This window comes from Ornithorhynchus anatinus, chromosome 3 (genome assembly GCF_004115215.2).
Source record: "Ornithorhynchus anatinus isolate Pmale09 chromosome 3, mOrnAna1.pri.v4, whole genome shotgun sequence".
Taxonomy (NCBI): Eukaryota; Metazoa; Chordata; class Mammalia; order Monotremata; family Ornithorhynchidae; genus Ornithorhynchus; species Ornithorhynchus anatinus.
In genome coordinates, this window is record NC_041730.1 from 17,786,788 (window position 1) to 17,809,790 (window position 23,003).

Genomic DNA, 23,003 nt, shown 5'->3' on the forward strand with positions numbered 1-23,003 from the left:
TTTATTATTATATTAGACCGTAAGCCCGTCAAAGGGCAGGGACTGTCTCTGTTACCGATTTGTACATTCCAAGCGCTCAGGCCGGTGCTCTGCACATCGTAAGCGCTCAATAAATACTACTGAATGAATGGATGAATATTGTTCTCTCCCCAAGGCTCAGTACAGTGCTCTGCACATAGTAAGCACTCAATAAATCCGAGCGACTGAGGGGAAATCATGAAGGGGTGCTGAGCTAAGGGAGATCCAACCTGGAATCGTTGTCGTTCCTGGGACTGGCCAGCCGGGGACTCAGTTTTCCCCTCTGAAAAATGGGCCGTCCCGAGCCACGGGCAAGGGATCTGGAATCCCGGATTCCATTTTCGGTCCTGCCGCCGGTCTGCAGCGCAATCCCTGCCCTCCCCGGCCTCGGGCCCGGGACTTACCTGCTGGGCGGTGAAAGGCGGGTAGGAGGCTCGGAGGAGGGGCCGGGCTGCCGGACGGGACGGGAGGAAAAGGAAGGTCTCCGTGCGGGAGTCCAGAGAGGCGTTGGCTGGGGGGTAGTGGCCGGTCCGCTGCAACCGGAAGAACTCCGGGACGTCCAGGGGCTCCAGGGCGGCCGGGAGGTAGATGGGCTCGGGCGGGTCGGCGTCACTGGTCACTTGGAGGAGAAGGGGCAGGGCTTCAGCGGGCCGTCCCCGCTGAGCTTCTCCCGGAGGCACATGCCAAGTCCGACCGGGCATGTCTCCAGATACCGCCCCCCCGGCACGCTGCCCCCTCCCCGACTTCCAGCTCCCTGGTTTTCCTTTTCCTCTGGCCCAGGCCTCTTGTAGCCCCCAACCCTGCTCGTCTTCCCCTCTGTCTGGGCTCCTTTCCCAGGCACTGGGAACAAACAAGGCAAAGCGGCATGGACCTAACGCGCCCTCCCGGGCGGGCTCCTGCCCTCCCGCCGGCAGCACCGGCTCCACCGCCGGCCTGATCCCTACGGTCCCCTTCCGCCCGAAACTGTCCCGGGGGGGGGGGGGGGGGGGGGGGGGGGGGGGGGGCAGTAGAGAAGCGGCGTGGCTCAGCGGGAAGAGCCCGGGCTTGGGAGCCAGAGGTCATGGGTTCAAATCCCGGCTCTGCCACTCGTCAGCTGCGTGACTGTGGGCAAGTCACTTCACTTCTCCGTGCCTCAGTCAGCTCATCTGTAAAATGGGGATTAACCGTGAGCCTCACGTGGGACGACCTGATTACACTGTATCTCCCCCAGAGCTTAGAACAGCGCTCTGCACATAGGAAGCGCTTAACAAACACCAACATTATTATTCCCTTTGCCTCAGCGACCTCATCCGTAAAATGGGGATTAAGACCGGGAGCCTCACGTGAGACAACCCGATCACCCCGAATTTCTCCCAACGCTTAGAAGAGTGCTCTGCAGTTAGTAAGCGCTTAACGAATAGCAACATTATCATCAGGGTCCCCAGATGGGCCCGGCGGTTTGCCAGGAACCGGGACTCCTGGAGGAAGCTGAGAGGGGCCGGATCCCGGGGATGAGGCAGCAGTAGCCCCGCAAATCCAAGCCCCTTCCCAACATGAGATCGAGGAACCGGGTCGGCGCGGCCCAGGGCACGGCCCCCAAGGAGGGGAGCAGGTGGCAGAGAGATGCCGGCCTAGCCGGGTCCCACGGGCGTCACCGCGAGTGCGTTCGTGTCTGTGTGGAGCTACAGAGAGCGTGCGTGCGTTTACGTGTCTCCACGGCCCTACGGCCGCGTGGAACAGGTGGGTGATTTCCAGGCCCGTGATCTCCCTCCCAGGGGGACCCTCCTGCCCTTCCTCCTCGCTCCATCTCTCGGCTAATTACACGATGCCCTTCCAGACCCCACCTCCCCGACCTCCTTCCCGTCACCCGGCCCCCTCCCCCAGACCTCTCCATTCAACACCCCCGGCCACTTCTGTCCTCCAACCTCCCCCGCCACCCAGAGTTCCACCTAACGCCACCCCCGTACGAGTCCGAGGACCACGAGAGGCTCCCTGCCCGACCCGGCAGTAGCCGCGGCACCTGCTTCCCCGGGAGACCACTGCCCCTCTCCCCCCCGATGATAGTAAAAATAACAATAATAATAATAACAGCGGTGGTATCTGTTGTCATGTGTCAAGCCCTGTAGTAAACGCTGAGGGAGAGAGAAGATAATTAAGTCGGCCAGGCCCCGACCCTCACGGGACTACGGGTGCGAGTAGACCGGGTTCCCTCCAAACCCCAGGACCGGAGGGGACCGGCAGAAGCCCGGGGTGGGTGGAGAAATTGGGAGGATGGATGGAGAAAGGGCTCCCCGGGGGGGCTCGGGGACCTCCGGTCCTCGGCCCTCCATCAATCAATCAGCCAATGGTAGCTTTTGAGTGCTTACTGTGCGCAGCGCGCTGAGCTAAGCGCTTGGGAGAGATGACCCTGCTCCCGACCCGACCTGACCCGGGCTACTCTCTCTGCTCCCCGGGGGCCGCTGGGCAAGTGAGGGGTGGAGCGGGGTCCCGGGGCGATGGACCGGACGGACGGGGTGGTCCCTGGGCAGTGGACCGGAGGGACGGGGTGGTCTAGGGGCGACGGACAGGAAGGATGGGGGGCGGGGGGAGGCTCAGGCAATGGACCGGAGGGACGGGGTGGTCCCGGGGCGATGGACCGGAGGGACGGGGTGGTCCAGGGGCGATGGACGGGAAGGATGGGGTGGTCCCGGGGCGATGGACAGGAAGGATGGGGGTGGTCCCGGGGCGATGGACCGGAGGGACGGGGTGGTCCCGGGCCGATGGACCGGAGGGACCGGATGGTTCGGGGGCAATGGACAGGAAGGTCAAGGTGGTCCCGGGACAATGGACCAGAAGGATGGGGTGGTCCCGGGCCGATGGACCGGAAGGATTGGTGGTCCCGGGACGATGGACCGGAGGGACGGGGGGGGACGGGGGGGGTCCCGGGGCAATGGACTGGGGGGAAGGGGTGGTCCCGCGGCAATGGTCCGCAGGGACGGGGTGGGGGGGTGAGGAACGGGGGGTGCCGGGCAGGGACCGGGGGGACGGGGTGGTCCCGGGGCAATGGTCCGGAGGGACGGGGGGGTCCCGGGGCAATGGACAGGAAGGACGGGGGAGGGGGGGGCCCGAGGCGATGGACATGAGGAACGGGGTGGTCCCGGGGCAATGGACCGGGGGGGACGGGGGAGTCCCGGGGCAATGGTCCGAAGGGACGGGGTGTGGGGTCCCCGAGGGAGCCTCGAGGGGGGCAGCTGAAGGTCCGGGGCCCGAGGATGGGGGGGCGGAATTTGGGGGTGGGGGGGGAGCGGGAGGAGGAGGGCGGCCCTCGGGGGGGCGACGGGACCGGCCCGGGGACAGAGGGGGGAGGCACACTCCGTGGGCCCGGGGGGAGGGGGGAGAAAAGGGTCTGCCCCAAGCCCTCGGGATCCCGGGTTTTCGGGGGGGGGGGGGGCAGAAAGGCCAAGGGCCCCCGTTCCGGGGAGTCCCTGCCTTAGGGAGGAGGGCGGAGAGGGTCGGGGGAGGGGTGGGCCCGGGAGGCCGCCAGCCCGACGGTTTGGGGGGTGCGGGGGTCCCGGGGGGGGGGGAGGGAGGTCCCGGGGGGTCCCCTCTCCCCCCGAAGGCCGGGCCGGGCCGGCCCCCTCACCTCTGAGCCCGGGCTGCAGGGCGAGGGCGGCCAGGAGCCGGAGCCGGACCCAGAGGCACAGGCAGAGGCGGAGGCGGAGGCGGCCGCCGGGACCGGCCCGGGGCCACAACATCCTCCCCACCCCCGGCCTCCTCCGGCCTCCTCCGGCCTCCTCCTTCCTTCCTTCTCGTCCTGCCTCCCGCTGCCGGTGGGGCTCGGCCTCCCGTCCCGGCCGGCAGACAATGGAGATGGAGCGGGAGGGGGAGGCGGAGGGGGAGGCGGAGGGAGAGGAGGAGGAGGAGGAGGAGGAGGAGGAGGAGGAGGAGGGGGAGGAGGAGGGGGAGGGGCCCGGAGGGGGGAGGGGCCCGGAGCACATGGGCCCCTCCCCCCCGACCCCCGGGTCCTAGCGCCCCGCCCGCCCAGCGTTTAGCGCAGGGTATCGCCCGCCTCCCCCCCGACCGGGCAAAGCCGGCAGCCGCCACCGCTCCGGGGATTGCGGCCTCCCCGCCGGGAAATGCAGCCCCCTTCTCCTGCTCCTCCTCTGCCCGGGGGTCGGAGAGCGGTGGAGACGATCGCGGAGAAAAGCAGGGGGGAGCAGGGGGGCAGGGACGGGACGGGGCGGGACAAGACAAGACAGGACAGAAGAGAGGAGGGGGCGTCCCCACACCTGCCCCAGCAGCCGCTCCCCGACCGGGCCCCGGCCCCTCCACTCGGGTTGTGCCCTCCTCTCAGGGGCAGGGGCCGGGGCAGGACCGGGGCAGGATTTGAGCTGGGCAAGTGGGCGGTGGGGAGGACTGGGGCCGGGGGAGTGGGGGGGTGGGGCGGGGAGGATCTGTGCAGTGCGTTTTGGGTGGTGGGAAGGATCTCAACAGGGAGAGGAGGTGGTGGGAAGGTCTTGCTTGGGCTGGGAAGACGGGCGGTGGGAAGGATGTGGGCAGGGAGTGTGGGGGGTGACGAGGATTTGGGCGCGGGGAGTGGGTGCTGGGAAGGATCTGGGCAGGGAGAGTGGGAGGTGGGAAGGATCTGGGCAGGGAGAGTGGGAGGTGGGAAAGATCTGGGCAGGGAGAGTGGGAGGTGGGAAGGATCTGGGCAGGGAGAGTGGGTGGCGGAAAGGATCTGGGCAGGGAGAGTGGGAGGTGGTTAGGATCTGGGCGGGGAGAGTGGGTGGTGGGAAGGATCTGGGCGGGGAGAGTGGGTGGTGGGAAGGATCTGAACAGGGAAAGTGGATGGTGGGAAAGGTTTAGGCAGTGGGAGTAGGGTGGGGAGAACGCTTTGGGCATGATGAGAATCATTTGGGCAGGGAGAGAGGGTGGCGGGAAGGATCTGGGCAGGGAGAGTGGGTGGTGGGAAGGATCTGGGCAGGGAGAGCGGGTGGTGGGAAGGATTTGGGGAAGGAAAGTGGGTGGTGGGATCTGGGCAGGGAGAGTGGGTGGCGGGAAGGATCTGGGAAGGGGGAGTGGGTGGGGGGGAAGGATCTGGGCAGGGAGAGCGGGTGGTGGGAAGGATCTGGGAAGGACTTGGGGAGGGAGAGTGGGTGGTGGGAAGGATCTGGGGAGGGGGAGTGATTGGGTGGGGTGTGGTGGCCCGGGGCAGGCTCCCGGGGCGGGGGGAGTTTGAGGCCGGGCCCGCTCCGGCCCGAGGACCCGGAGGCCCGGCCTCCACTCACGCTCCTGGCGCCCCCTGCCGCCGCCACCGGGGAACAGCGACACAAGCCAGCCAGCGGAGCCGGGCCGAGCAGAGGCGGAGGGAAAAAAAAGACAAAGACAGGAGCCCGGTTAAATACATTTTATATCGACCTAGATAATAAAATAGCGCGCGCATCTGCTTCCTTAAAAACAAGATTGACCTTTAAAAATATATATATATATATATATATATCACCGCAACCGCGATCCCACATCGAACCACGACGTGACCGAGGGCTGGACGAGGCGTGGGATCTTCCAAGGCCTCACGGCAGCTCTTCCAGGTCGGGGATACGATGGACGGCGAGACACCTCACTAGAGCTTCAGGGGGAGATGCGTCCCCCACCGTGGGCCCTGTCCGACAGAACCTCGGGAGGGTCTCGGGTCCCCGTCTCTGTCTCTCTCCGAAGCGACCGGCAGACCTCAGCTCCGGCACTGCCCCCAGACCTACGCCCGGGGTCGGGCCCCCACCGGGCCATCTCCTTTGCCGGCGGCGTGGGAGGCCAGGGGAGAGACGGAAGGGGCTCGGGTTTCGTACTGGGAGAGGAATCGCACCTCGAAGGTGATTCTCTTCTACGGTTCTGAGGGCAAACGGCAGGCGCCGCCGGTTCGGATTAAGGCACTTTCCACAGACTTTAAAACCCCCTCCCTTTCTCCTCCAAATCCCAACTACCCCTCAAGCCGCAGGAGAGTTCTGGGGCGCGGGGGCGGGGCCCGGGACGTCGCTCCGGGGAGCCCCGGCGTCGCTGCGAAATGAGCGGGCGGAGGACGGGAGGGGAGCGGGGCACAGAGGAGATGCAACCGGGTATTGGGCAGGATCGGGGAGGGGGTGGCGGTAGGGCAGAGCCCTCCGTCCCTGCGGGGTGGGAAGCCGGGGCCGTGGGGGTCTGACAGACTCCGGAGGTGGAAAGGGAAGCCGGGAAACCCGGCGGGACTTTCCTCCGCTCCACCGGGGCAGCGGGAGTCGGGGCTCTGACGGGCTGGCCGGCCAGGGAAGGGGTGAGAGAACTCACTCCGAAGGTCCGTCCCCCGCCCCCCCGGGGGAGATGAGCGGGGGGGGGGGGGGAGAAGGGAGGGAGAAAAAGAAGGTGGGAAGGGACCGGACCGCTGACCTCCGACGCTTGCGGAGGGGGACGAGGGGCGAGCGGAAGGCCGGGAGGAGGGAGGCGGAATCGGCTCTTTGGTTCGACGGATGAGAGGTTGGGACGAGCGCCCCTCTCCCTCCACGGAGGCCCCCGCCGGCCCGGCCCGGCCCGGCCCCCGCCCGGCCCGGCCGCCCTCACTCTTCGGCGTTCCTGGAGGCCTTGGCGGCCCGCCGCTGGCGCCATCGCAGCTCCTCCACCTGGCGCTCCAGCCCCCGCACCTTGGCCTCCAGCCGCGCGGCGCCCGAGGCCCCGCCGCCGCTCAGCCGGCCGAGCGCGGCGTACAGCGTCAGCAGCCCCAGCAGCGCCCCGGCCCGCGCCGAGGGCTCCGGCACCGTCCGCACCACCGCCACGAAGCCCGCCAGGAAGAGCGCCAGCTTCAGCCCCCACAGGATCCGGCCCAGCACGGCCAGCGCCAGCCCCAGGAGCAGGGACACCGCCCAGTAGCCCACCAGGGCCCCCGTCCCCCACAGCAGGAAGGTCTGCACCTGCCCGGGGCTCAGCTTCAGGCCTTCGGTCAAGTAGTCCCCTGGAAAATCGAAAGAGGCAGAAGGGTTACCGGGAAGGGGCCGGGAGTCGGAGACCCCGGGTTCCGGTCCGGCCCCGCTGCCCGCCCAGCGGGTGACCTCGGCCGGGCCGCTTAACCTCTCCGGCGTCCTCGTTAGCAAGGTGGGGGATCGACGGCTGTCCCCTCTCCCCGTTCCGACGGCGAGCCCCGAGCGGGATGGGGTTCGGGACCGGTCTGGTGGCGCGCGCTACACGCATCCCAGCGCTCGGCACGCGGTGAGCGTTCGACAGATAGCATCGGGATTCCCGGAAAGGAGGGGAAGCTGACCCAGAGGAAAAATCACTCCGGACGAGCTTGTCGTTGAAGGAAGTGGGGGAAGCCCCGCCAGAGGAATTCATTCAACCGTATTTATTGAGCGCTCACTGTGTGCGGAGCCCTCCACTCCCAAGGGGCCCCGGCAGGTTCGCGGGAGGGGAAGCCAGGGGAGGGAGAAGCGGCGCGGCTCAGCGGGAGGAGCCCGGGCTTGGGAGTCAGAGGATGTGGGTTCTGATCCCGGCTCCGCCACCTGTCCGCTGTGTGACCTCGGGCAAGTCACGTAACTTCTCTGCGCCTCAGTGACCTCATCCGTGAAATGGGAATTAAAAGGGGGAGCCCCCCCGATTACCCCGTATCTGCCCCTGCACTTAGAAAAGTGCTTGGCACATAGTAAGCACTTAAATACCATAATTATTATTACGGGAGATAGTTCTGTGACCACCTGGACGCCCTTCTCTCCGTTCTAAACGAGCCCAACTGAACGGGCTGTTGGGTGAACGGGCTGTCGTTTCACTCTAGACTGTAAGCTCCTTATGGGCAGGGAACGTACCTAATTCCGTTGTATTCTCCCAGATGGCTTATTACAGCGCTCTGCACGTAGTGAGTGCTCGATAAATAATCGACTGAACGGGACACGTGCTGCCCCGAACAGCTGGCCGGTCCCCGGGCACTTACCATCCAGCCCCAGGGCATCGAGGAGCTGGGCAGAGATCCCGGATAATGCGAAAAAAGCCACGGAAATGGCGGAAGATATGGCCCACAGCATCTGAGTCAGGGTCTGAGGAGAGAGGTGGAGGGAGAACGGGTTTGCGATAATGCTGTTCTTCTCTCACCCCCGACTACCGCGGCTTAATCTCTTCTCCTACCACCCCCCAGCTCACCTCACCTCTCCCCGCTCACACCTTTCTTCCCGCTTGGAGTTCCCTCTTCCTCAAATCTACCGGAGCATGGCCCTTCTGACACCTCACTGCCTCCAGGAAGCCTTCCCCAATTCAATCATCTTGGCCCATATCCCCCCACCGTCAACCAGAAGTCCCTCCCCCGCTCCCACCGGGGGTCAGTGGCCCTTCTAGCTACGAGAGGCAGCGTGGCCCAGTGGAAAGAGCCCGGGCTTGGGAGTCAGAGGGCATGGGTTCGAATCCCGGCTCTGCCACTCGGCAGCTGGGTGACTGTGGGCAAGTCACTTCACTTCTCTGCCCTCATCTGTAAAATGGGGATTGACTGTGAGCCTCGTGTGGGACAACCTGATCACCTCCTATCTACCCCAGCGCTTAGAACAGTGCTCGGCACATAGTAAGCGCTTAAATACCAACATTATTATTATCAGCTTCTGGACGGGGAGCCCCAGAATCTCTCACTCCGGGTCTCTCATAGGTACCCTGTCTCATTCCTTCTTGTGTATTCCCTCCCAACATTTAGTGCGGTGTTCGGCCTCCGGTAAGTGCTGAAAAATTCCAGTTCGACCAATAGATACTCTTACTGCTGCTACGATTAGGGGTTAAAGAACCAAAACGTTGACTTCACGGCCTGTTAGCTCTTTTAAGCCTGTCCCCGGTCCTCATCCCCGCTAAAATCCCCGTTCCAAATGAGAAACAGCGTGGCCTGATGTGAAAAGGGCACGGGCCTGGGAGTCAGATGACCTGAGTTCTAATCCCGGCTCCGCCACACACCTGCCGTGTGACCTCGGGCGAGCCATTTCACTTCCCGAGGCCTCAGTTCCCTCATCTGCGAAAGGAGGATTCGATAACCCCCGTGCTCCTTGCTACTTAGCCCGAGAGTCTCATGTGGGTTGTGATTTTCTTGTATCTACCCCGGCGCTTAGTATGTAGTAAGCACTTAAATCCCACAAGTATTACTATTAGGAGACATCTTTGCTATCAATCAACCTCTCATCACACTTCTGAACATATCACTTCACAGCCCCCGCTACTGAAGCACTTCTACGTCTTATTTATCAATTACTTTCTGTCTGCCTCCCTCATTGGATTTTAAGTTTCCCGAAGATCAGGGATCGCGCATTCTACCTCCACCGTATCTCCTAAGCGCTTCGCGGAGTGCTCTGTACACAGTGGACGCTCAATAAAGCCTATTGAGAAGCAGAGAAGCAGCGTGGCTTAATAGCAAGAGCCCGGGCTTGGGAGTCAGAGGTCATGGGTTCTGATCCCACCTCCGCCACTCGTCTGCTGTGTGACCTTGGGCAAGTCACTTCACTTCTCTGGGCCTCAGTTATCTCATCTGTAAAACGGGGACTAAAAGTGTGAGCCCCACGTGGGACAACCTGATTACCCTGTATCTACCCCAGCGTTTAGAACAGAGCTTGGCACATAGTAAGTGCTTAACAAATTCCATGATGATTATTATTAGAGAAGCTGCGTGGCTCAGTGGAAAGAGCCCGGGCTTCGGAGTCTGAGGTCATGGGTTCTAATCCCGGCTCTGCCACTTGTCAGCTGGGTGACTTAGGGCAAGTCACCTAACTTCTCGGTGCCTCAGTTACCTCATCTGTAAAATGAGGACGAAGACCGTGAGCCTCACGTGGGACAACCTGATGACCCTCTATCTACCCCAGAGCTTAGAACAGCGCTCGGCACATAGTAAGCGCTTAACAAATACCAACAGTATTATTATTATTATATTGATTGACGGACTGACCCCGGCAGAATGGTTTGACTAGTTTCCAGGCAGCACCTCCAGAAAATTGGGGATCGGGATTCCAGCCTTTGTTTCCACAGAGGTGTGTGGATGACGTGGAGGATGTTACCAGGCGAAAGCTCTAAATTTGACGTGGGAAGGGGAGCAGTGAAGAAGGTGGCTAATTTGCTTTCCTGGCCTGGGAAGCCAGAGAGAAAAGAGGCAGCCTACAGCTCTCCCACTCCCTTCTCCTCACGCTCCACGTCCAGTCCTGGTCCACTGGAGCTGGAAGGGACAGATGGGAAACAGCATGGCTTAGTGGAAAGAGCACGGGAGTCAGAGGTCACGGGTTCTAATGCCGGCTCCGCTGTGTGACGTTGGGCGAGTCGCTTCGCTTCTCTGTGCCTCAGTTACCTCATCTGTAAAATCTGTTAAGATTGTGAGCCCCACAAGCACAAACCCTGATTACCTTGTTTCTACCCCAGCCCACAGAATAGTGTTTGGCACATAGTAAGCGCTTAACAAATACCACCGTCATTATTATTAGCCAGTTAGTCCAAATCAGATTTACCGGGCACGAAATCCGACCAATCCCGCGGGGCCACTGAGCAGGCCTGTTTCCTACAACGCTTTCCCCAGAGACAGGAAGGGGTAGAGACTGTTGGGGAGGGGGCAAGCTCAGGGTGATGGAGGGATGCAAGATACAGGCCTCTCTGTTTCTCAAGCACTAGCTATGCGCAAGGGAGGGGACGATAAGAGCCAGAAGCGCAGTCCCGGCCCTCCGGAGCTTACGGTCGGCCGGGCCAACCCTCTGCGGTGTTCGTCCTTCTTAGGCTCCATCGAGAAGCAGCGTGGCTCGGTGGAAAGAGCCCGGGCTGGGGAGTCGGGGGTCATGGGTTCGAATCCTGGCTCTGCCACTTGGCAGCTGTGTGACTGTGGGCGAGTCACTTCACTTCTCCGGGCCTCAGTGACCTCATCTGCAAACTGGGGATGACGACTGCGAGCCTCACGTGGACAACCTGATGACCCTGTATCTATCCCAGCGCTTAGAACAGTGCTCTGCACATAGTGAGCACTTAAATACCAACACTATTAACTCCAAGAACTTCGTCCTCGAGGCAGGCGGCATTCCCCTCCAGAGGATCGCCCAGGCGGGACCACCCCGCTCTTCCCTCGGCTCTCCTCACGCCCTCCGAGGTATCCGGCGACCCCTTCCTCACCTCCGCCACCACGTGCCAGGTCTCCGGCCCGATCCAGGCCTCCAGGGTCTCCCGGAGAGACCTCCCCAACTGCGACAGGAAGTCAGGCGAGACGTCCGCTCTCTGCCGCCCGGCGGAGGCAAAGTCGGGCTGGGGCCGGCCGCGGCCGGCCGCGGCAACAGGACGAGGGTCACCAGAAGCGGGCCGGTCCCCCGCCGCGCCGGCCAGGTCCTCGGGCACCGGCTGCCTGGTGGAGTCATGGTTCCGCCTTCGGGACGGGAGAGGAAAGAGGGGTGAGCAGGGGTGGGCGAACCTAACCAACAGCGCTCAGTACCGTGCTCTGCACACAGTAGGTGCTCAATAAATACCATTAACTACTGGGTGGACAAACTCTTCCTCTCCCTCTTTAGGTATCGGGGTGACAGGGTAAAGAGCCCAGGGGAGCCCCTGTCCAAACTGGGGAGTCTCTGTTTCTCCTTCTGTGCTTCTCCGGGACCCTGCCAGGTCCTCACCCTCAGATGTTGTCTGTACTTCATTCAGTCGTATTTATTGAGCGCTTACTATGTGCAGAGCACTGTACTGAGCGCTCGGAATGTACAATTCGGCAACAGAGAGAGACGATCCCTGCCCACTGACGGGCTCACAGTCTGTACTGCAGGGGAAGGAGACGGGAGGTCACGTCTGCCACCAGCTCGGAGGGCGTGGGAGGCCGGACTGTGCGCTCATTCATTCAATCATAGTTATTGAACGCTTACTGTGTGCAGAGCACTGTATTAAGTGCCTGGAAAGTATAATTCGGCAACAAATAGAGACAATCCCTAACCAACAACGGGCTCACACTCTAGAAGGGGGGGAGACAGACAACAAAACAAAGCACGTGGACAGGCATCAACAGTATCAATGTTAATAAATAGAATTATATATATATATATACATCATTAATAAAATCAATCAAATAATATGTACATATATACACAAGTGCCGTGGGGCAGGGAGGGGGTCGAGCAGAGGGAGTAGGGGCGATGGGGAGGGAAGGAGGAGCAGAAGAAAAGGGGGGGGGGGGGTCAGGCTGGGAAGGCCTCCTGGAGGAGGTGAGCTCTCAGTAGGGCTTTGAAGAGGGGAAGAGAGTGAGTTTGGCGGACGTGAGGAGGGAGGGCGTTCCAGGCCGGAGGTAGGCCGTGGGCCAGGGGCCGACGGCGGGACAGGCGAGAAGGCGGCACAGTTGTGGGGAGGGAGTGTCTCTCTTTATTGCCGTATTGTACTTCCCCAAGTGCTCTGTACGGTGCTCTGCACACAGTAAGCACTCAATAAATACAACCGAATGAACCGAGTGAATGATAGGTGGGGCAAGTGGGAGAGGGGAGGTATTTATTGGCGCTTACTACGTGCAGGACACTGTATTAAGCACTCGGGAGAGTACAATAGAAAGGGAATCGGCAGACCCTTCCCTGCCCGTAACGAGCTTGCGGTCTGGAGAGAGCCTGATAAGTCACCCTTTATCTCATAAATGTCACTTTAGTAAGCTAAACCGAGAGGTCAGCAGTGCCTCCAACTCTCACTCTGCTTCCTCCACTACTTTTTTTCAGTTTTAACGGTATGTGTTAAGCGTTTACTATCTGCCAAGCACCGTTCGAAGCACGGGGGTAGATACAAGGTAATCAGGTTGGACCCGGCCGCTATCCCACGGTCTTAAATCAGAGGAAAAACGGAGGATTTAATCTCCATTTTACAAATGGGGTAACTGAGGCAAAGAGAAGTTCAGCGCCTTGCCCAGGTGGCACAGCAGACAAGTTCCGAGTCGGGATCAGAACGCAGGCCCCGGGACTCCCGGGCCCGGGCTCTTTCCACCGGGCCGCGCTGCCGACTACTCACTGAGGCCGTGAGCCCGGGCAAATCGCTGAATTTCTCCGAGCCTTAATTTCCCCAGCTGCAAAACGGGGCTAACAGTACAAACCTGCTGTAAAGGTCTGTGGTCAGGATGAACCATAAAAAAGCTTGTAAAATCACTTTTATGTCTACCCAGCACTCGGGGAGCGGGAGGACGGGGAGCAGAGGGCGGGATGGTTCACGGCTGTAGCTCCGGGGACTTTCCATGATTCATACCTGGAGTTTAGATTCCCCAACCTCCCCTCCAGGTAGAAAGGGCCAAGTTCCCGGCCGGCGTTAGCCCGGTAACCCCGGGCTCGGGGCCTCCGCCGGGAACCCCAGCCCTTTGGCACGCACTGGAAGGGAGGCTACTGTCTGATCTCCCCCGGAGGGACGGCTGGGTCCGGGGCCCGGACTGCAACTGGAGGCGGAAGACTCAGCCGCGGGTCCACCGGGATTTCCTCCCCGAAGCTGGGATTTGGGATCTTGGGGTTCGAGCGGTCGCGGTCCACGCTGAGACCGGGACAGAGGCAGGTTGGCGCCAACTCTGCTTGACTGTCCTCTCCCGAGCGCTCAGTACGGGGCTCTGCGCGAAGCAGGCGCTCACTAAACGGCACGGCTCGATCGATCCCCTCCGGCGGCCGGGATCGGGGCGGGGACGTCGGTCTCCGGACTCCCTCGGGTCATTCTCCCACCCGAGCTCGAAGACGGGGCCAACATCCTAGCACGGAGGGGTGGATCGGATGTCACCCTCCTCCTCTCCGAAAGGTCAACGAGACCCGATCCGCCCCGCCGGCCCGCGTCGCCCGGCTCCGCCGTCGACTTTCAGGCGGCCGTCCCGCCCGCGGAGGGATCGCCCCGGAAAAGTCTTCCCGCCGGGAGGGGAGTCAGCCACTCCCCTGTCAGGAAGAAGCTTTCGGTCCAGCTGACTCTCCGGACCTTGGCCCTGGACGGACCGATTTACTGTACGGCTCATCAAAACCAGGCTGACTAAGCAGCTCTGCAGGTTCATGGGGGTCGTCTGCACTTTATATCTGTTATATATTCGAATATATACGTTATATATTTGAACTGGCCCGGCCGAGCCCGACAGGCACCGCCCGCGGGACGGCATCCGACCGTGACCGTCGGTGAGAGATCCGCGGCTCTGTCTTCCCGGCCACCTCCTCCCAACGCTTTCTCCCTCGCCCTCCTCCTCCGCCTTTTCCAGGTTACGCTCCGGGTGGCAGGAATTCACCCGGGAGCTCGACCCGGCCCGACTCCGGCCTCCGGGCAGACGGCAGCGGCGGGTGGGCGTGCCGGGCACGGGCTCTGCCCTCCGGCCGCTTCAGCCCTGGGACCCCCGGCCCCGGCACGCACCAACAAGTCGGGGGACATCCGTCGGCAGAGAGACGACCCAGCGGCTCTGCGGGCCAAGCCCGCGAAGGAGAAGAAAAATGCCGTTCTCTTCAAAAGCCAGAGCTCGGAGTCGCGCCAAGGAGTCTGGGGGGGGGGAAAGGATGAGGACGGGAGATTCCACCGAGATGGACGTGGGGTCTTCAAGCGGCCATCGGCAGGAAGAAGGCTCTGAAGACCCTCAGGATAACGGGCAGTGAAGGCCGGCTGATGCTCCTCACCTCCAGGAGCAGTGGGGCTAAATGGAAAGGGCGTGGGCCCGGTAGTCGGGGGACTTGGGTTCCAATCCCGGCTCCGCCGCTCGCCTGTTCCGCGACCTGGGACAAGTCACTTTCCTCCTCTGTGCCTCAGCTATCGATCAAATGCGGATAAGTTACCGGTTCCCTTAATGGGGGCACGCAACACGTCGACCAACTCCGTTGTATTATACTCTCCCCAGAGCTCAGTACGTCGCTCTGCACACAGTAAGCACATAATAAATGTAAGCCCGTCAAAGGGCAGCGACCGTCTCTATCTGTTGCCCATTTGTCCATTCCAAGCGCTTAGTACAGTGCTCTGCACAGAGTAAGCGCTCAATACTATAAATGAATAAATCAATAATAAATAGCGCTGATGGAAAACTTCCATTGATGGATACCCTGTGAATCTCACAGGGGACGGGGACAGGGACTTTGTCCAATCTATTTTCTTTTTCAATGGGGTTTGTTAAGCACTTACTGTGTCAAGCACTGTTCTAAGCGCTGGGGCTTTGACGGGTTAATCGGGTTGGACACCATCCAAGTCCCAAATGTGGCTTACGTCCTAAACGGGAGGAAGAACAGGTATTGAATCCCCCTTTTACAGATGAGGCAACCGAGGCACAGAAAAGTTAAGCGGTTTGCCCGGGGTCAAATGTCAAGCCGCGGGCAAGTGGAAGGGCAGGATTAGAACCCAGGTCTTCCGACTCCCGGGCGTGGGATCGTTCCGCTGGGCCCTGCTCCTCCTTCAATTACACTGTACCTCCTCCAGCATTCGGTCCGGGGCGTGGCGCGAAGTAAGAGTCTAACAAATCCCACAGATATTATCTTCCCAGCCTCCTCTTTTAGTTTCTTTTAAGACTCCCTTTGAGATCGCCGGCACGGTGCTCAGCACACAATAATCAATCGATCGCACTGACCGAGCGCTTCCCGTGCGCGGCCCGCTGTGCTGAGCGCTTTTAAGTACTCAACAGATACTGCCGATGGAACCGGGGCCGGCGGGAGGGGTCGACCGTCCCCCGCGAGAGTCGAACGAATCCCGGCTCTGCCACTTGTCAGCTGTGTGACTGTGGGCAAGTCACTTCACTTCTCTGGGCCTCGGTGACCTCATCTGGAAAATGGGGATTAATAATAATAATGTTGGTATTTGTTAAGCGCTTACTATGTGCAGGGCACTGTTCTAAGCGCCGGGGTGGACACAGGGGAATCAGGTTGTCCCACGTGGGGCTCACAGTCTTCATCCCCACTTGACAGATGAGGTAGCCGAGGCCCAGAGAAGTGAAGTGACTTGCCCACAGTCACCCGGCTGACAAGTGGCCGAGCTGGGATTCGAACCCATGACCGGTGACTCCCGAGCCCCAGCTCTTTCCACTGAGCCAGGCGGCTTCTCCAACTGTGAGCCTCACGAGGGGCAACGTGATCACCCTGTCTCTCCCCCAGCGCTTAGAACAGTGCTCTGCACATAGGAAGCGTTTAACAAATACCGACGTTATTACGAAGGCGGGTGGGCCGTCCCGAGGGTCCCAAGCAAAGGATGCGGAAAAGAGGGAGGGCGGCCACGGGCTCGGGAGCAGGAGAGACGGGATGTCCGCTGCGTTGAGCGGATGCCTCGAGGGGGGAGGGAACGGCGGCGGCGGCGGCGGCGGAGAGACGCTGAGGCGAGGCTCTGCTAAGTCGCGCCGGCCGGCTAAGTCCCCGAACACCTGTCGCGCAGCAGCTGTTGCAAAGAAAGCTGAGCTGCCGGTGGGCGACAGACACTGCGATGAGGGCTGGGCTGGCTTGGCGGGTCAGGGCGGAGGGGTTCCGTCGGTGCGGGAGGGTCAGTGGCCTGGGCTGTTCTGGACCCCCGCTGCCGGCGCTTGGATAAAGCACCGACCTGGGAGTCAGGAGGTCACAGTAATAACGAGCTTGGTATTTGCCCAAGCGCTTACTATGCGCAGAGCACTGCTCTAAGCGCTGGGGTAGATACGGGGGTCATCCGGTTGTCCCACGTGAGGCTCGCAGTCTTCATCCCCATTTTTACAGATGAGGTCACTGAGGCCCGGAGAAGTGAAGTGACCTGCTCACAGTCGACCAGCTGACCGGGGGCGGAGCTGGATTCGAACCCATGACCTCGGACGCCCGAGCCCGGGCTCTTTCCGCTGTGCCACGCCGCTTCCCGGGGGTTCTAGTCGCGGCTCCGCCGCTTGTCTGCTACGGGACCCCGGCCGAGTCACTTCACTTCTCTGGGCCTCAGGTACCTCATCCGTAAAATGGGGATTGGATCGTGAGCCCAAGACCGTGGCCAACCTGATGAGAACAGTGCTCGACACACAGTCTGTCCCAGCGCTTAACACACAGTAAATGCTTAATAAATACCATTATTATTATTATCATCGTTATTACCCGAAGCTTGGCGAAGGAGGGGGTGGAGGGGCGGGAAGGGGTGTGATCTGCTCGCCGGTACAAGGGCCGGGGATCCAGAGGACCTGGGTTCTAATCCCAGCTCCGCCACTTTTCATTCGTTCGCTCGATCGTACTCATTAAGCACTTATTTTGTGCAGAGCACTGTACTAAGCGCTGGGGAAAATACACTACAAGGCAGTACAGAGCGACAATCCCTGCCCGCCACGAGCTCACAGTCTAGAGCTCGTTGCCAGTACCCTCGCCCGCTGTGTGACCTTAGGCAAGTCCCTTAACTTCTCTGGGCCTCAGTCTCCTCAACCGCAAAATGGGGACCCTAAACTGGGAGCCCCAAGTCGGGCAGGGACTGGATCTGGCCTGATGAACCTGTATCTACCGCAGCGCTTAGGACAGGGCTTGGAGAAGCAACGTGGCTGAGTGGAAAGAGCACGGGCTTGGGAGTCCGAGGACATGGGTTCGAATCCCGGCTCTGTCACTTGGCAGCTGTGGGACTCTGGGCAAGTCACTTCACTTCTCTGGGCCTCAGTTCCCTCATCTGTCAAATGGGGATGAAGACCGTGAGCGCTACGCGCGGGACCCCCTGATGACCTTGTATCTACCCCAGCGTTGAGAACAATGGTTGGCACATCGTAAGCATTTAACAAATACCAACATAATGACTATTATCATATCTACCCCGCTGCTTAGAACAGTGCTTGGCACATAGTAAGCGATTAACAAATATCGTCATTATTATCGGCGCTTAGAACAGTGCTTGGCACAGAGTAAGCGCTTAACGAGCACCATCATTATTATTATTATTACCTCGGTGCTTAGAACAGTGCTTGGCACAGAGTAGGCGCTTAACAAGTACCATCGTCATCGTTACTATCACCCCAGCGCTTAGAACAGTGCTTGGCACAGATTAAGCGCTTAACAAGTACCATCATCATCGTTACTATATCTCCCCAGCGCTTAGAACAGTGCTTGGCACAGAGTAAGCGCTTAACAAGTACTGTCGTTATTACCCCAGCGTTTAGAACAGTGCTTGGCCCATAGTATGCGCTTAACAAGTACCATCCTCATGATTATTACCCCAGCGCTTAGAACAGTGCTTGGCCCAGAGGAAGCGATTAACAAATACCATCATCATGATTATTACCCCAGCGCTTAGAAGAGTGCTTGGCCCATAGTAAGCGCTTAACAAATCCCAACACTATTATTATCAGCGCTTAGAACAGTGCGTGGTCCATAGTAAGCGCTTAACAAGTACCATCACTATAACTATTATTACCCCAGCACTTAGAACAGTGCTTGGCCCATAGCAAGCGCTTAAGTACCATCACTATTAGTATCATCAGCGTTTAGAACAGTGCTTGGCCCATAATAAGCATTTAATAAGTACCATCACTATTATTATCAGCGTTTAGAACAGTGCTTGGCCCATAATAAGGGCTTAACAAGTCCCATCACTATTATTATCAGCGTTTAGAAGTGCTTGGCCCATAGGAAGCGCTTAACAAATGCCATCACTATTATTATCAGCGCTTAGAACAGTGCTTGGCTCATAGTAAGCGCTTAACAAGTACCATCACTATAATTATTAGTACCCCAGCGCTTAGAACAGTGCTTGGCCCATAGTAAGCGCTTAACAAATCCCATCACTATTATTATCAGCGCTTAGAACAGTGCTTGGCTCATAGTAAGCGCTTAACAAGTACCATCACTATAATTATTAGTACCCCAGCGCTTAGAACAGTGCTTGGTCCATAGTAAGCGCTTAACAAGTACCATCACTATAACCATTATTACCCCAGCGCTTAGAAGAGTGCTTGGCCCATAGCAAGCGCTTAACAAGTACCATCACTATTATTACCATCAGCGTTTAGAACAGTGCTTGGCCCACAGTAAGCGTTTAACAAATACTATCACTATTATTATTATTACCCCAGCGCTTAGAACAGTGCTTGGCCCAGAGTAAGCGCTTAGCAAATCCCATCATTATTCTTATCGGCGCTTAGAACAGTGCTTGGCCCAGAGTAAGCGCTTAACAAGTACCATCACTATTATTATTACCCCAGCGCTTAGTACAGCGCTTGGCCCAGAGTAAGCGCTTAACAAATACTATCATTATTATTTCCCCAGTGCTTGGCCCATAGGAAGCGCTTAACAAATCCCATCACTAGTCTGATCAGCGCTTAGAACGGTGCTTGGCCCAGAGTAGGCGCTTAACAAGTAGCATCACTATCATTAGTAGTACCCCAGCGCTCAGAACAGTGCTTGGCCCGTAGGAAGCGCTTAACAAGTGCCATCGCTATAATTATTATTACCCCAGCGCTCAGAAGAGTGCTTGGCCCATCGCCCGCGCTTAACCGATGGCATCACTGGGGTTGTTAGTGGTTGGCAGAGTGTGGGCGCTGCGGGAATGCCAGGAAGAGAGCGTTGGGGCTGTAAAGGGGTTGGGGGGCGGAGGGGGGTCCTTCCCCCGCCTCCGCGTTGCTTAGTAACCCCCCTCCCCCCCCCCCCCGTTGTCACTCACCGAGTGGGCGATTTCGATCCGTGGGCCGGGCGTCCTTCACGTGGGTCTTCGCTAGAACGCGATTCCCCACCCGCCGCCTTCGCTTTCCGAGGTGGGCGCCCCTCTGCGCATGCGCAGCGGAGGACCGCGCTCCAACCGCGGCCCCGCCCCTCCCGCGCCCGTCTGCGCAAGCGCAGCGGAGGAGAGCGCTCTAACCGCGACCCCGCCACTCCGCGCACGCGCAGCGGAGGAGTTAGCTCTCATAGCGGCCCCGCCCCTCCTCCGCCCGCGCAGCGGAAGAGCGCGCTCTAACCGCGCCCCCGCCCCTCCGCGCACGCGCAGCAGCGCGCTCTAATCGCGGCCCCAGCCCCTCCTCCGCCCGTCTGCGCACGCGCAGCGGAGGAGCGCGCTCTAACCGCGCCCCCGCCCCTCCGCGCACGCGCAGCGGAGGAGCCCGCCCTAACGACGGCCCCGTCCCTCCCCCACCTCGCGCCCGTCTGCGCACGCGCAGCGGAGGAGCGCGCTCTAACCGCGGCCCCGCCCCCCCTCGCGGCCCGCGCATGCGCAGCGCCTCCACGCCCCTCAGTCACTCATTCGTTCGTCCATTCAATCGTATTTATTCATTCATTTATTCATTCTATCCTATGTATTGAGCGCTTCCTGCGTGCAGAGCACTGTAGCTAAGCCCTTGGAAAGTACAATTCGGCAACAGAGACAATCCCTGCCCAACAATGGGCTCACACATTCATTCATTTGTTCATTCATTCAATCGCATTTATTGAGCGCTTCCAGTGTGCAGAGCACTGTACTAAGCGCTGGGGTAATAATAATATTGGCATTTGTTAAGCGCTTACTCTGTGCAGAGCACTGTTCTAAGCGCTGGGGGAGATACAGGGTCATCAGGTTGTCCCACGTGAGGCTCACAGTTAATCCCCATTTGACAGATGAGGGAACTGAGGCCCAGAGAAGTGACGTGACTTGGCCACAGTCACCCAGCTGTCAAGTGGCAGAGCCGGAATTCGAACCCATGACCCCTGACTCCCAAGCCCGGGCTCTTTCCAACCGAGGTAGATAGAAGGTGATCAGGTTGTCCCATGTGGGGCTCACACTTTTAATCCCCATTTTACAGATGAGGTCACTGAGCCACAGAGAAGTGACTTTCATTCATTCAATTGTATTTATTGAGCGCTTCCTCCTCAAGAGCACTGTACTAAGCGCTTGGAAAGTACAATTCGGCCACAGAGACAGACCATCCCTACCCAATAATAATAATGATGATGACGGTATTTGTTAAATTTACTAGGTGCCAAGTACTGTTCTAAGCGCTGGGGTAGATACAGGGTCATCAGGTTGTCCCACGTGAGGCTCACAGTTAATCCCCATTTGACAGATGAGGGAACTGAGGCCCAGAGAAGTGAAGTGACTTGCCCACAGTCACCCAGCTGCCAAGGGGCAGAGCTGGGATTCGAACCCATGACCCCTGACTCCCAAGCCTGGGCTCTTTCCACCGAGCTAGATAGGTGATCAGGTTGTCCCACGTGGGGCTCACACTTTTAATCCCCATTTTACAGATGAGGTCACTGAGCCACAGAGAAGTGACTTTCATTCATTCAATTGTATTTATTGAGCGCTTCCTGTGTGCAGAGCACTGTACTAAGCGCTTGGAAAGCAGGCAACAGAGACCAACCCTACCCAATAATGATGATGATGGTGGTATTTGTTAAGCATTTACTAGGTGCCAAGCACTGGGAGTGACCGAACGAGGATTAATAACGTTGGTATTTGTTAAGCGCTTACCTATGTGCAAAGCACTGTTCTAAGCGCTGGGGGGATACAAGGTGATCAGGTTGACCCACGTGGGGCTCACAGTCTTAATCCCCATTTTCCAGATGTCCTCTGAGTCCCAAGCCTGTGCTCTAAGTACTTTCCCGAGCGCTTAGTACAGTGCTCTGCCCATGCTGAGCGCTTGATAAATACGATTAAGTGAATGACTATGGGCGAAGGCCTTCCCCGCTGCTGGGGTCTTTTGGGATGCCCCTCTCTCAGTGGAAAGAGCCCGGGCTTGGGAGTCAGAGGTCACGGGTTCAAATCCCAGCTCTGCCGCTTGTCCGCCGGGTGACTGTGGGCAAGTCACTTCACTTCTCTGTGCCTCAGTTCCCTCATCTGTAAAATGGGGATGAAGACGGTGAGCCTCACGTGAGACAACCTGATGACCTTGTCTCTCCCCCGGGGCTTAGAACAGTGCTCTGTACGTAGTAAGCGCTTAATACCAACGTTATTATTATTACTTGTTCTCTTTGGTGCCGTTGTCTGTCTCCCCCTTCTAATAATGGCATTTGTTAAGCGCTTACTATGTGCAAAGCACGGTTCTAAGCGCCGGGGGGGATACAAGGCGATCAGTTCGTCCCACGTGGGGCTCAGTCTTAATCCCTACTTTACAGATGGGGAAACTGAGGCCCAGAGAAGTGACTTGCCCAAAGTCACACAGCTGACAAGTGGCAGAGCCGGAATTCGAACCCATGACCTCTGACTCCCAAGCCTGGGCTCTTTCTCTAACTTCTAGACTGCGAGCCCGTTGTTGGGCAGGGATGGTCTCTCTCTGTTGCCAAACTGTACTTTCCAAGCGCTTAGTACAGTGTCTGCACACCGGAAGCACTCAATAAATACAGCTGAATGACTGAATGACTGAATGAATGAATGAACCAGTCTCCTTGAAGAGGTTTAGCCCAGTGCTGTGCACCCAGTGAGCGCTCAATAAACACGAATGAATGAATGAAGCAGAGTCTCCTCGGAGAGAAGCTGAGTCCAGTGTCCTGCACCCAGTGAGCGCTCAATAAACACGACTGAATGAGGGAAACAAAGTCTCCTTGGAGAGAAGTTTAGTCCAGTGCTCTGCACCCAGTGAGTGCTCAATAAAGACGAACGAATGAATGAATGAAACAGACTCCTCGGAGAGCTTAGCGCAATGCTCTGCACCCAGTGAGCGCTCAATAAACACGATTAAATGAATGAATGAAGGAACCAGAGTCTCCCCGGAAGGATGCTCAGCGCAGTGCTCTGCACCCAGTGAGCGCTCAATAAACACGATTAAATGAATGAATGAACCAGTCTCCCCGAAAGGACGCTCAGCACAGTGCTCTGCACCCAGTGAGCGCTCAATAAACACGATTAAATGAATGAATGAACCAGAGTCTCCCCGAAAGGACGCTCAGCACAGTGCTCTGCACCCAGTGAGCGCTCAATAAACACGATTATATGAATGAATGAATGAAGCAGAGCCTCCCCAGAAGGATGCTCAGTGCAGTGCTCTGCACCCAGTGAGCGCTCAGTAAACACGATTAAATGAATGAATGAAGCAGAGTCTCCCCGAAAGGACGCTCAGCACAGTGCTCTGCACCCAGTGAGCGCTCAATAAATACGATTCAATGAATGAATGAAGCAGAGTCTCCTCGGAAGGATGCTCAGTGCAGTGCTCTGCACCCAGTGAGCGCTCAGTAAACACGATTAAATGAATGAATGAAGCAGAGTCT

General features: G+C 58.9%; 2 protein-coding genes across 2 annotated transcripts in view; both read right to left on the reverse strand.

Annotated features, from left to right (window-relative positions):
- TMEM132A (transmembrane protein 132A) overlaps nucleotides 1-3,868 on the reverse strand; it is a 14,336-nt gene extending 10,468 nt beyond the window's left edge. The window contains exons 1-2 of the mRNA XM_029060926.2: nucleotides 3,620-3,868; nucleotides 423-637 (exon numbers count right to left, since the gene is read on the reverse strand). Coding sequence (XP_028916759.1) covers nucleotides 423-637; nucleotides 3,620-3,731 — 327 coding nt within the window. The 5' untranslated portion in view covers nucleotides 3,732-3,868. The remainder of the gene's footprint in view (nucleotides 1-422; nucleotides 638-3,619) is intronic.
- Nucleotides 3,869-5,368: 1,500 nt separating this feature from the next.
- On the reverse strand, nucleotides 5,369-20,035 carry TMEM109 (transmembrane protein 109). The gene is made up of 5 exons (XM_029058954.1): nucleotides 19,960-20,035; nucleotides 19,495-19,732; nucleotides 11,098-11,344; nucleotides 7,925-8,027; nucleotides 5,369-6,955 (listed from the first exon to the last, which is right to left on the reverse strand). The coding sequence occupies exons 1-5, from the start codon at nucleotides 20,033-20,035 to the stop codon at nucleotides 6,564-6,566; spliced, it is 1,056 nt and encodes a 351-aa protein (XP_028914787.1). The 3' UTR covers nucleotides 5,369-6,563.
- Between the last annotated feature and the right edge of the window lie 2,968 nt (nucleotides 20,036-23,003).